This window comes from Stylophora pistillata, chromosome 7 (genome assembly GCF_964205215.1).
Source record: "Stylophora pistillata chromosome 7, jaStyPist1.2, whole genome shotgun sequence".
Classification (NCBI taxonomy): domain Eukaryota; kingdom Metazoa; phylum Cnidaria; class Anthozoa; order Scleractinia; family Pocilloporidae; genus Stylophora; species Stylophora pistillata.
In genome coordinates this window covers 33,752,607-33,766,721 of record NC_142525.1, presented here as the reverse complement: position 1 = coordinate 33,766,721, position 14,115 = coordinate 33,752,607, and the positions used below count along the sequence as shown (strand labels likewise).

The 14,115-nt window shown below is 38.9% G+C and overlaps 2 protein-coding genes across 2 annotated transcripts; one reads left to right on the top strand and one right to left on the bottom strand.

The window, feature by feature from the left end:
* Window positions 1-470: 470 nt before the first annotated feature.
* On the bottom strand, window positions 471-7,386 carry LOC111319119 (uncharacterized). Its single transcript, XM_088726260.1, has 4 exons — window positions 7,028-7,386; window positions 4,066-4,626; window positions 3,087-3,353; window positions 471-2,200 (listed from the first exon to the last, which is right to left on the bottom strand). The coding sequence occupies exons 1-4, from the start codon at window positions 7,302-7,304 to the stop codon at window positions 1,317-1,319; spliced, it is 1,989 nt and encodes a 662-aa protein (XP_088582386.1). The 5' UTR covers window positions 7,305-7,386; the 3' UTR covers window positions 471-1,316.
* A 141-nt stretch (window positions 7,387-7,527) lies between these two features.
* On the top strand, window positions 7,528-12,959 carry LOC111338642 (uncharacterized). Its single transcript, XM_088726279.1, has 4 exons — window positions 7,528-7,796; window positions 9,740-10,529; window positions 10,670-10,993; window positions 12,356-12,959. The coding sequence occupies exons 1-4, from the start codon at window positions 7,791-7,793 to the stop codon at window positions 12,562-12,564; spliced, it is 1,329 nt and encodes a 442-aa protein (XP_088582405.1). The 5' UTR covers window positions 7,528-7,790; the 3' UTR covers window positions 12,565-12,959.
* Window positions 12,960-14,115: the final 1,156 nt, after the last annotated feature.

Sequence of the window (14,115 nt, the reverse complement as noted above, 5' to 3'; positions counted from 1 at the left end):
TTTTGTAACAATGGCGTCCCGTTTTGCGCGAGATCAGTAAGAAAACATTTTGCCCCTTATATTATAAACAAGTAATCACATGGTTCCTCGTAAAATTAAGGATTAATATCACTTGTGTTTTCGGAAGTTGCAGAAATTGCCCTCCTCGCTGCGCGACTCGGGCAATTTCAGCAACTTCCGAAAACACGCATGATATTAATCCTTAATTTTACTCGGCCCCATGCGATTACCTATACTAACAATATTCTCTCAGATAGGGTTCGTGAACACTATTTTTCAGAACGTGCTTGTCTTGGATCGAAAAAAGCGATCATTTGCTACTAATTATTTGGAAATACCATGGTAACTTCATGGGTTCATTGAGAATGTACGTTCGGTCATGATATTCACCAAACACTAAGTTCTCGCTAGAGAACATTGTTCGTTGAAGATTAATGTGATTTGCTATCGGTAAATATCCTATCGGTAAATATCCTCCAAAGCTTACTTTGACTTTATTTGCATTCTTTGTTAGTGATTACTGAGATCGTAGGGTCTGGTCAGTTATTATCATCTTTAGTGTATCGAGACAAACATGCATGCATAGCACAAGACAGAGCGTGAAAATTTCTCAGTTCTGATTTTAAATTTATTAAACCCTTCAGGAAACTTGATCTGTATAAACGATGTAACGATCAGTCTCTAACTGGTAAACTCAAATCTTCTCTCCCTTAATCTCAGGCATTACAAGTGGAATCATGAAAAACCTGTGAACTAAGGAAAATAAAGTGACATATCTATACAATGACAAACGTCACAACAAATTGTTAAATCAGATTTGTTACTAATAGCTACAGTTATATCTTGCTAACATCGGCCTTTTCTGACGCTCATCCCAAGGCTGCAATTTAATTTCTGCAATGACTTGTAAACAGAAAAAAATCTCAGTCCTGAAATTGCCTTTGGAAAGGAGAAATGAAACTCCGTCCTTACAAATTCAGTTTCTTTCACTTTTCATCATACATGTACATAAAAATTTGTCTACCCCGTCTTTAATGACATACATGTCACCATTATCTTTTCAGTCAGCGAAGTCTTCTACAGATTTCTGTGCTTAAACTTTCTACAACGTATATACGCTTTTGACAAGCAGCTACCTACCTCGACATAATGTTTATCCAAATTAATCTACTTTTATACACATGCCAACGAATAAGTCAAATTTGGTCCCGATAGCCGTAGTTCTTCTTAAATACTTCCGCATTGAACTGATGTTACCTAATCGGAGGCAAACATTTGACTTTTGTTCTACCTGAAAATCAAAACATGCAACTTTTTCAGGACTTGAAACTCTGAATCAGAGAACTAACCTTTTTTTCTACTGTTTCTCTTACCCTGTTCGTTGTTTGTTTGACAGCGTTGGTAGTTTCTTTCAGTCTTGTATTATTAACAATCTTACGAAATTCGTTTGAGTCTTTTGAAATAGTAATGTACAAGTCACCATGAGCCTTCTCCCTTTGTAGATCATGGATAATGTTTTGAGGGATAGGCAGATTTCCATACTTAAACTGTACATCTTCCTCTTTAAAGGATACCTCCCCGTTGCAAACACGAGTTTTCAGTACGAGGTTTTCATCGGGTCTGAGGGATATTTCCTTGTCCAAAAGAAATTCTTTCAAATTTGGACGAATGTAATACTTAGGTGTGTCATTGATGGACTTGATAACTATTACTCCAATCTCAGGTTCGTTCCTGTAATTTTCAAGCAGCCACTTTTGGAAGTCATCTGAAATCGTAAATTCAGAGTCCCATATTTGAAGGTCACCCAGCCGTTCAGATATCTTTCCGCAGCGAGCGATACCTCTCAGTAAAACAACAGGAAAAGGGTTTTCTTTAGATTGCCTGGCCAGTACAGGCTGCGGGGTATTCTGAACACCTCTCTCATAAATGCTTTTCCTTTCTGAGGGATCGTATGGAGGATAGTCTCTTCTTAATTCTGTGTGACAGGGGTAAACGCTTTCATGCGCTTGTTTAAGTGACGAAGTTCTCTCCTGTAACATCACCCCTTTGACAAAATCATATGGATCCAACTTCACCTTTCCGTCATTTAACTCAAAAACAGACACCTTATCCATTTTACTGGTTGCTTCAGTGAACACACTGTATGTAACTTCACCCTTTGTTGATTGCACATTACAAAGCAAGATGATTACTTTTTCAACTGTGAAAAAAGTGCGAAAAGATATCATAAATATTGGTATGGTATGATGCTCCGTATGGTATGACGTTTTATTTACAAAATAAAAACACTCAACTCTACTTAATTAAAATCTTAAGTTTTGAGACTACAGTGTTCTTTCTCTCTCACCGATTGAATTGTCATTCAATGCTAGTCATGTATTTTCCAAAATTTTTTAAGTCGAGTTATTTGAAAATGATTAACACTCGTCCAGCAACCCGGCCGGATTTACATGCCACAACGGCAAAATGTCAATACTGACAGTTTGCAGTGGTGTAGGTCGTGCTTCGAAAAACTGAGTCATGTTTAATACTCTGGAGGGGGCTTAAGAGCAAGATGATTTGGTCTTATCGACGTAGGTGACAATGTAAATTGGTCACCGTCAATCCACTCAGTTGATAAAACCAAATTATCTCTTTATTCCCCCATCAACGGCACCACCAATTTGGTCAGAGACTTGTCCCCTTTATATGTTTTGAGAAGAGTCCACTAAATTGATTAAGGCGATCTAGCTTGACGAAAAAACAGAGGAGTATTCCACGCTCTGACGTAAAAACGGAATAAGAAACACGACACAATTAACTTAAAACTACATAACCGTACAGTCAGGTATGATCATCTCTTTCCTAGACCATCCCTACCCCTTCTCTCAGACAATGATTTCGCTACTTAGGCATTGAGCGGTAAGATTGTTTCTGGTCAAACGGAGAGACATTATTTGTGATTAAATGCATCGAAGAGCAACTTGAGTAATGACGATGAGAGCATTCACCATATCACAATATAAAGAGAAAGGGTGGTTCGAACAATTTTGATGAGATGTCTTGGCCCTGAGGAGTAACTTAATGATCTTAATTCGAAGACTTACCCCCTTTATCCACTGCAAGTCTAACAAGTCGTTGTAATTCCCTTGATCTTTGATTGTCATAACCATCCCTAACTGTAAAAACATCCACCACTAGCACCGAGAATCTGAAGTGACAATCCTTCAACCAATCTTCGATTTTAGTGATTGGAAGGTTGGCAACATAAGGATCATCTAACAAGTGAAGGAGGCTGGATGGAAGACTTTTAAAAAAATTTTCTACTTCCTTCACGGACTCTTGTGACACGTCACAGCCAAAAATCGCCAGTTCTAACGAGTGAAACACAGGTGGTCGTACACTTAAAATGTTTCTTAAAGGAGAAGTACGCAGATTGAGATTCTCATGGGTAATCTACCTGTTAGAAAATTGTTTGCAATTGCACTAAGAATTCAACCATGGACTCCTACATTTTGAAAACAACTTAGTTACGGTACCTGGCTGTACACGCCAAACCACAACAAAAGCATCATCATTTTAGTCAATTGTCTATTTTCATTAAGCTCTTAACTATTCAAAGACATATTAAAGAGATAGAAAGCAGACGTTTGAGACTTCACATTAGTCGGTGATGAAAATAAGATGGTTTGCGTAGCATGCTTTTCCTTTGACTGTGTGGGCATGATTTTTGTTATTACCACATTTTAGCGTCATATATGATCTATTACTGAACAGAAGCACGCCTACCTGAAATCTTTTCAGCACAAGGCGTGTTGATCTCAGCAATTGAGATTAAAAGGCTCACTGTTTGGCCAACAGCAACAGACATATTATAGGTGTAACATTAGTTTAATTGCCCATCTAATACTTACTTATCAAATTTATTTACTCTAAAGACTGTAAAAGAGCAAAAAAATTACCTTTTTGATATGAACTAGCACAGAGCAAAACAAGAATTATTATCTATATCTATCACCTTTCAGGTAAGTGGAGAAGGGGTCTTACTATTCTCCTTTAAATCTGTTTTTTAGACTTCATTCTAACCTTTGGTTTGTCCAATTTGTGGAGGGATCATTTCCTTGGATCTGGCTCCTGGATCACTGCTAATTGCTGTGTTTTCCCTGTCCCTCAAGATACTGCTGCTCATAGTTGTACTATCGAGAGGGTGTGCAGAAGTGTGCTCTTCTCTATCCTTCCTTGGTCCAGTAAACACTTCATACTGATACAGGGAACTGTCTTGTTTCGTTGGCATTTTTGATGCAGACTGTCGTTCGACTGACGAGGAACAACTTCTTTGTGAGGAAGGGAGCGTTCTTTCTTTCGGCGATGGCGTCGCTGGCTTTGGTGGTTCCTTTCGCTGAGGTGGATTATATTCAAACTTTTGTCCTTTCTTGTTTAGATCAAAGTGATGCAGCAGAGCATGTTCGTGAATCGCTCTATGTTGTTTGTTCCAAGAAAAGATGAAGCTCCTTCTACCATCAAGATACTCTTCGCCGAACTGTGTGGCAACTTTCCTCTTCGCCCAACGTGAAATAACCTCTCGATTCTCTTCATCGTTTCCCTTGTAGTTGTCATCTCCCCCGATAACGACGATGACATCTCCCCCTGTGGACAAAACCGATTCAAATGTAACGCAGGCTCAGAGCCTTATGAGTATTATCACTTAAAATAACATGCATTGTTATATGACCCGTACGACCCAGAGGGTGCCTTTACTGAAAAACACTGGACAAAAAAAATCCTTGTACGCTTCAGAAAAAAATATAAGGGGCCGAACGCAATGACATGTGCAGGGCCGGGAAAAGACCTACGGCGCTGTGAGCTTAATAGAGATTAATTTAGGGATTGATGAAAAGAACCATACACACTGCACCTTTGAAAATTCGCACAAATGAAGTATAAAACACTACTTGTCAATGTCCTGTTTTGGTATCAGCAGATACGCACAACCACACCAGACTCTAGAGTCAGCTGTGAACTCGAACGCACCCGATAGGCCGTGATAATTTCTAGTTCTAAGTATAGAGAACCATTATCCAGAAATTCGAAGAATAAATATATCTTATTAGGTGTTTTGTTGTGTAGTATAGACCACTTTCATAAATGGCTGCCGTATAAATATTCTTTTGTTTAAATTTAAATTAGCCCTACTGACCTCGCTTGAGATAATGTTTTCTTTTGAATCTTGTACTGGAGAACGAGGCCAGTAGGGCTAATTTAAATTTAAACAAAAGAATATTAATCCGGCAGCCATTTATGAAAGTGGTCTGATAGACCACTGAGTATTTTTACGAGTTGTGCCGTATTTTGACGAGCCCGTAAGGCGAGTCAAAATACGAATAACGAGTAAAAACACTCAGCGATACTACACAACAAAACGTCTGATAAGTTATTTGTTATCCAAGTGCGTGACGGAAGTATGCGAAGCGGAACGGAATTGGCGCGTTGTCGTGTTGCTGTTTCTATTTACTTCAATAAATGCAGAAATTTCCTGGCTGTTTAACTGTTTTTCTTCGTTTGATTCATCTAATAAACTTGGATCTATATTTGCCAGCCATTCCGAGTCTTTGTCGTCAGAAATACGATTCAAATTTTCCACCATTTTTTTTTTCCTAACTTCAATCCAATTCTTCGCTTGCGCGATGCGAGAAAACCTGTCTAACTGGTTCTCTAGTTGTTCACCTGGTTTTCAACAAAAATTCCACCAGGGCATATATAACAGAAACAAGAACGGAATTCCAAACTTGTGCCTTTTTCTTGCTGGGGAGGACGTATCACAAGGGAAACTAAAATTCTATACCAGGGAGAAAAAATATTTACCAGGGAGTTTTTAAAAAAGCCACCAGGTGCCATGGAGGTCAAAATTCCACCGGGGAAGGAAAAATAACTCACCAGATCGGGTTCCACCAGATCTGTGACAGAGGGGTGTCAAATACCGCGTTATATTTTGTACTTGTCTGTGCCGTTATTTATACACTACGGAGTGTAGTAGGATAATAAATAGGCTAGCCTGAGTAGCGGCCCTAGAGGGAGGGGGGAGGGGGGTGGGGAGCCGAGCGGAGAGAGGCTCTCCCCAAGCCTCGCTCCGCTAGCCCTCCTATCCCTTCCCCAAGCCTCTCTCCGCTCGGCTCCCCACCCCTTTCCCCCTCCCTCTTGGGCCGCTACGCAGGCTATTTTAAATAGGCAAGATCGGACAGCAGACTTTGAGTATATCACTCAGAAATGCAGCAGTAGGGATAAAATAATATAATACTAATATACTACCTTAGACATGTAATACGGATCTAATGCGCCTCAAATGACTGAAATAAATATATCTTATCGGGCTTTTTGTTGTGTAGTATCGCTGAGTATTTTTATGAGTTACGCCGTATTTTGACGAGCCCGTAGGCCTTAGCGCGAGTCAAAATACAAAAAACGAGTAAATATACTCAGCGATACTAAAAATCAAAACGTTTGAGAGATTTATGTTCCAACTCGCCAAACTGTCATGTGGGGTCGAATTTCGCGGATATTTCTGGAGTTCAAATATCGCGTGATATTTGTGTTGGTCTCGCGCGTTATCGTGATTTGTTTTCTACGAAGCTCATTTGGAAAGTAAAATAAGTACACCTAACAACTTAAATTAGTTAAATATCAATTTGTTGTGTACAGATCTCGCGATCATCGAAAGTTAAAGTAAAGATAATAAATCGAGCAATTCGCGGTAGTTGCCACGTTGTGGACTTTACCCAAAAGGAACATTCGTCTACTTTGATTAGCAGAAGATGTCAGTTTAAATATATGCTAATTTCCTTCGCTTTCAATTCTAGTCAGTGAGGATTTTGCTGGAGGAAATATATGACAAATTTCGATCATACTCATCAAATCGTCACTGCCTTCTCTGAAGAATAATCTGTTTACCCGGCCAGAGAAAAAAGGCATTTTAGGGCATGATTGAATCTATCAGATAGAAAAACATTAAGAGAAGGCACATCTACCAAGTGAAAATACTTCCGCCACTCACCCGTTGCTTCACGTAAAGCTCTGTATATCTTGGCGTAACCAATGCCAGCGTTGTCTTCGTTGATCGAGAGTCGAGATTCATGTGCATGAACCACGAAAAAGGCCATATCCATGTCTAAGTTTGGAATTTTTGCGACCATTTCAGACATTTGAGCAAGTCTGAATGAGTGTTTCTCTTCAACATGGATGCTAAATTTCTCCAGCAATTTCTCAACAGGCTCTAGTTTGCATGTGTTATCACAGTTGAACAGATGAACTCGCTTTGTTGACTGCGACATCCTTTCTCTGGCACAACCTCTTTCGCTTTAAATTTAACTGTAGAAGAGAACTTCACAAAATCTAACACTTCATATTTGTCGATGAGATCAGACGAAATCGACTGCGCAATGTTTCCGAGAAAGCCTGTCACTCCTTGATCAGCATAGGTCACGTAGATCCCTAAGTCACGCAAGATAGAAACTCTTAAGGGGATCTAAATGAAGATTCTCTAAAAAGCAATAGAGTTGCTTTTGATAGAGGACAAAAATCCAATTCACCACAGCGTACAAGAGATTAATTAATTCCTCACATGGCTTATAAGTTCCTTGTCAAAAGGAACATCTGTAAAATCACGTGATAAAATTCTCGGAAATCACACGAGGCCACTTGAAAGGGAAAATTCCCATCTTGCAACTTGTGTTTCACTTGGTGTCTCGTTTCTTACACGAACACATTCACTCGGGCTGGAATAAGGATAAAACTCGTCTTTATATAAATCTTCAAAAATGGGGGTAAGTTTTACAATAACTTGGCTTATTTTCAACAACTTCTGCAAGTTTCGGTTCCCTATTTCCTTTCACTGGTGATCGTAATGTGCGTCTTAAATGTTATATTATTCATTTGGATGAGCTGTGACACTAATATTAATCCCTTCAAAAGAAAGATTTTTTTGGAGAAAAAAGACATTAAGAACTGGGTAAGCTCTCGGCCAACGGTGCAAGCCGAAGGTTTAGGCTTCGCTGAGGTAATGACTTTCAGTCAAACTTGGGCAAATGCGGGCAAAAATTGTAATCGACTCAACTAAAATCTAAAATGATGTGCAGGAGAGATTGTTCGCTTCTTGGAAACTGAAAGTAAAATTCTTTCTACAACTCGACCCCTAAACTTTCAGTTTAGGAAAATATAAATGAAAGCCGAGTGCATGAAAGATAATTTTGAAAAGAAATGACGAGAATTGATAAGTTTTGCAGGAAGAATTTAAGTTTGTGAATTAAAATCACGGCTTCTCCTTACTTCCGGTAACTTCCGGGAAATTGGGGAAGAACTGCACCTTCCACTTTGGAAGATTTTAAATCCACCTGGTTCTTAAAAAAAAAAAGGTAATGATGCTTTCTGAGCTGGTAAAAAGACCAGATTTAAAAATGTTTCCTGCACTTAAATTAATGATTATCATGTTCAACGTTTGCAATTGCACTGACTCAGCTCGGAAAACTTTGTATATACGGAGTGCAAGGTGAAAGCAAGAAAAGTGAAATTATCTTAAGATATCTTTCTCCGGTTTAATTAATGGAAATTGATGTGCCTTGTCTGCCTTTTACCTTTTTTATCCTCAGAAATCTGCCCATATGTTAAAGGTTCTCTTTTAATATTGCGTTGCGTGATCTGTCATTTGATATCCGTAATACACTGGGTCGCAACGAAGGTCCTCAAGGTTTTGGGTAGGATGGGAAGGGTCATGCGTTTTTCGGTCAAAGAGATTTTCTGTGAACAGAAACTTGAGAAAAACAATTAAAATGGAATTGATAATAACTGGTATTATCATACATTAGACTTACAATGAAAAATCAGGTTGGTCGAGAGCATTCAATCAACAAACGATAGCGTGTGGAGTTTATATGATAAATACAATACTTGCGGCGGATTTTGCGTTTATTGTGTCGAGTTAAAAGTCAGCCTGATAGTGCTCTCAAATTTTTACAAACATGAAGAGAAGCGATTTTGCGGATTGTTTAAAAATTAATGATAAACAATTATTTAATTCGGTTTTCGCATGATATTTTGAGTAGGAATTATTAAACCTCCTGTCTGTAATATCTGCCTCAGCCTTCGGTTTCGGCAAATAACTTAGAACTCGGTCTTGATGATTCATGTCATCATGCTTAACCTCATCCAATTATTGTTTATTATCAGTAAATAAGGCCTGTGCGCAAAAAATAAATATACGGGAATAATATCAAGCTCACAGTGGAAAGTCTCAAAATGAGACTTACCACCTTCCAAATTTTCGATCACTACTGTTGATTATAAATCTCCAACCTTTGAGAATGTTGGATACTATATGGTTGTCTGCAAGATAGATTGGACGCATTTCAAAAACTTGGTAAAACCTTTTATACCCAAATTCTCGCCTAATACAGGTGGTGGGGGATGCTAGTATAACGGGAGACTGTGTCATTTTTCGAACTGGATTATGATCGTGATATACATTATCCCTTGACCTGTTTATGAAAGACAGTTTTGAAAACTGAATTTGTCACGAAAGCGTGACAAATAAAATAACTTGAGTCCCAGGCTCGGATTACTGGTCGTTGTTTAGGAAATGAGCCCTCTTCGAAGCAAAGAAGAGGACAAAAGTTCCATCCGGCGCAAATATCGTGCCTATATGACGATCCGAGCCTCAGACTTACCGATTTTGATTTTTACATAGAAATATATTTCAATTTTTTGCCTTTAGAGTGGTTCTAGCCAAGAGACTCATTACACTTATGTGGATAACACAGAAACAAAAAGGCGCGAGGCAGAGGAAATAGAGGCAAGACGACTGGAGAATGAACGAAAGCAACGCGAGAACGAAGAAAGGTTGCGTATAGCGAAAGAAAAGGCGGAAGAAGAGAGGAGACGACGAGAGCAACTCAAGGAACAACGGCAGAAAGAAGTAGAAGAAGAAGAAGCCAGAAGACAAGCAGAAGAACAGAAACGCTTGGAACTGGAAGCCGAACTTTGCCGACGCCGAGATCAGTTGTTTAATTACAATTTTGGTGACAAGACCAGGCTTGATAATTTTATGGGGCTAAACATTGATGATGTAACTCAGCTTAGGATCGGCGTGTTTGGCCCCACGGGATCTGGGAAGAGTTGCTTCGTCAACACGTGCGAACGAGCGGTAAGAGAAACAGAGAGGGGATCCGCCCCGGATAGTACGACGGGACAAGAGGGAACCATTACACTCCAAGACTACCTGCCTGAGATGTTCTTCCACTTGGTAGACACGAGGGGCTTCTTCAACTACAACTCAAACGAGAACATCGAGTTTCAGAATATCCTTTTTGGCAAAATTCAGCCCGGGGATAACATTGTACGCTCTACTGATGGTGAAAACAAACCACAAGAGATGCATCAATGCCCGGCATTTGGACAACGAATGCATGGAATCATTATTGTGGTTAAAGCCAACGACCCAAGACTCACTGAGGGGGCTTTGAAGGACTACTTGAAACCAGTTCGAGATGTCCTTCGAAGAAACGGTACTATATGAATTTCAGAACATTATAGTTTAATATCCACCAAAAATAACAAACAAGAAAAAATGGTGTTGGATTTGAAGACGCGAACTTATTAAATAGTGGAGGACAATTTATAACAATCGTTATTTTATTCTTTATAGGAATCGCCCCAATCACTGTTATCACCCATCGGGACACACTGGAAACAGAAGACGACGAAAAGGACGCTTTTGACGAGGCATCAGCAGCTACAGGAAGCTCTCCTAGTCACACCTTCTTCATGTGGAACTACACCAAAGACAACAAAAAACGTAACCCTAAGATAGAGCGAATGACATTCGACATATTGCATTATGCTCTGATGACCGCTGAACGGGCTGTTAAGATCATGAAGCAAAAAGAGAAAAACAAAAGAGAAGACGAGATGATGAAAGCTCTGGAGGGAGTTACAGTCAGTGGACAAGTGGCACCTGATTCCTCTGACGGTAAGCTCACTAGAATGAATGAAATAGAAATTTAATTTATTCTTGTTTTTCTCGTTGCCATGTTCCCACCAATAACGTAGCTCCATTTTCTGCCTTTAAAAGCATACACAACCCACAATTCCTCTATTCGCTCCTACGAAGGGCTAACGCTCGAAACGTCAGCTTTTGTAATCGTAACGGTGGCCAATTTACCATTTCAACTTTGTTGATATATTCAAATTATTTCGTTACTCCCACCGACGCAGCCCAAACAGTTTCTTTCGAAACTATCAGCCTTTATTCACTAGAATGATGCGTGTTATAAATAAATAATAATCATCTTTATTGAAGAAACTTTTTCATAACAAATATGGTTTTCAAAAAGGACCTCGAAACTAGATATATATAGTAGAAACAAAAAAGTAATAAAATTGCAAAGGGATTAAAAGGATACAAAAAATGCATAAAAAATTAAAAATAAGTATAAATAAAAATTAAACGTAAGTAGCTATATTGAAAACTTAAAAACATTAGGTTTAAAACCATTGACGTTCTTTGAGTCTTTGATCGTCTGACTGAGGGAGTTAAAATCAGAAACGGCATGATATTGTGTTCTTTGCTTCCCCCAATTTCTTTTGACACGTGGTAATCTAAAATTGCCTTTGTTACGTGTATTATGCCTATGAAGTACGTGTTGTCTATTCAAGTCCATATTGTGATTAATTAGGCCATTGATGCATTTGTATACGACATTGAAGAACTGAGACCTCTCTGCAACATGAGTCATCGATTTCATTAAATGTGTCAATTTAACACTGTGCTGAAAGCTCCAAACTATCGCTAGTGCTGGGAAAGAAATTAAATTAAGAAGTACTGAAAAGTAGGGACTACGGGTGCAAATTGAGGGAAAACATTCGAGCAGAATTTTGAGGCAAAAACAGTTAATTAGTATGCCTGGAATTGACACAAATGAAGCTTGAAACTCGCTGCACAATTTTGTACCGCACTGGCTGTATAGCTTCTCCCATTTGGCATCAACTGGCAGCAGAGAACTAATTTTTCTTTGATTTTCGTTGGGTGCCTTAGGTTTAATAGCCATTAATTACATCATGCATCTTTTTTTGTTCACTTGTTTCTTTCTACACTTCCACTACGCCCTTTTGTGCGTCTTCTACTTAACCAATTCCTAAACTGCATAATCATTCTATCTCTCTAGATCTACTTCACTCTATTAGCCTTTCTTTTGTGTCACGCGGTGGTTGCTTGTATCTGGCCTCTGACTCGCACTTTATTGCCATGTCCTTGCAATCCTCCCAAATAAATGAGCGTGCATAAAGTTGAACAAAATTCTCTTATCCATATTACAATTATTTTTCCCGATAGCTTCAGTGGAAGTGTTCTTGCGTTTCCTCCAAAAAGAATATCAGTGGTCGACAAATAGCATCATGACGGCTTCGAGCAAGTTGGCCAAAGATGACATAACAAGTGTAAAGTTGTTAGCTATGAGCTGGTGTGAAGTTCGTCAGTACTTTCCTGCTGGAATGAGCAGAATGATCGAGAAGGAGCTCAAGAAACGAGGCATGATCTCTTGAACCATTGAGTGGCGGCGACTAGACACGGACTTGACACTCTTGAGCAAAATTTACCGATTTTTTTCTAACGTTTTAGAGCAATAAAAGGCTAGTGTAGAGCATGCAATTGCTTTTGAAGGACAGCATTTCATTTCTGATGTTTAGGATAAAAAATGTATTAATCAATACACTGTTAGACTCGTGAAGAGAGATTTTGATTCTAGGTCCATAGGTTTACTTGTCACCTGTTGGTGTTTCAAAACATAGAATTTACGAAGCAAATACAATAACCTCCTTAGACAGTTTAATCAAGAATTACATCAGTAAAAGGAACTAATGATCAGTAATTAACTACAATAATTTGATGCCTGTCTACTTGTGGGTGTTAATTAAAGGCTTTTTGTTCTTTTGCCATCGATCATTGAATCATTATGCCTCATCTTAATGATTCCATTCAGTCAATTCCCATAACCTGTCGCGGCCTCGTCATTCAAGTACCACATTTCCCGACTATGTTCAAATGTGAAAGCAGCTAAGCATCAAGATTTGCGAATTTTTTTTCTGAAGGGGTGTCACAGATTGAAGGGATCACTAGCTAGGGGGTGGGATATGTATGACCTGAAAAAAGCCCTCGCCAATTCAACACCGCAACTGATGATCAGTTCTAACATTGTTGAATCTTGTTGGTGCTTTTTCCATCCCAAATCTTAAAACTGGCGATGCAAATAAGAAAAAAAAAGTACCAGGAAAGGTTCCAAAATTTTTTCCTAAACTTTCTTTCAATTCAGAGACTCTTTTTCCCGCTCCCCACCCTCTCATCCCTCACCACTTTACAGTAACGAATCTTACAAACGATATATAACTAGTACAGATGAAGGAAATGTTTATAAAGATAAGTACTAACTGAGATAATCTTAGTAAGTTTTCTTACTGAGCCATAACAAAAGCAGGCCTTGATTCCGTGTCCATAAACTTCAAACTGTTAAAGTGCACTAAAGATGCCCTTTGACTAGTGAGAAAATTGGGTCAGAAATCTCTCCATTCCATTCCTTGAGAAGCTAATTTTCCCACCCAAAATCAACCTCGTGTAATTCCTACAAACCGTTGAAGTCTGACCGGTGTGAGTCACGGAAATCCAAGAACATCACGCAACGTGAAAAAACGTGGAAATGAGAGATACAAACAGAAAATCATGATGAACAGACATTGTATCGATAATTTCCAAATGAGTCAATTTGCTCCTAGTGAAAGTCCAAAAATTTAGTGGCTAACGGTAAATTACCTATCTTGCTACAGCGCTTTTGATCAAAAACCGAATATCATTACAACATCATGTGATTGCTGGAGAAAGCTTCATTCTTGAAAATCCTCACTTCACATCACTAATCACCATCAACGAAGCGCCTTCAACTTTTTCCGGTAAGATATCATTTCTCTTTGAGGAGTTCAAGCCAGTATATTCTCCAATATGGAGGTAAGTGTTACTCACTTAGGATTCATTTACGAAAATTTCAATAGCTTATTCCCAGTTTGGGCTTATGTTTACACTCTCGATGGGAGCCGATGCTTGAC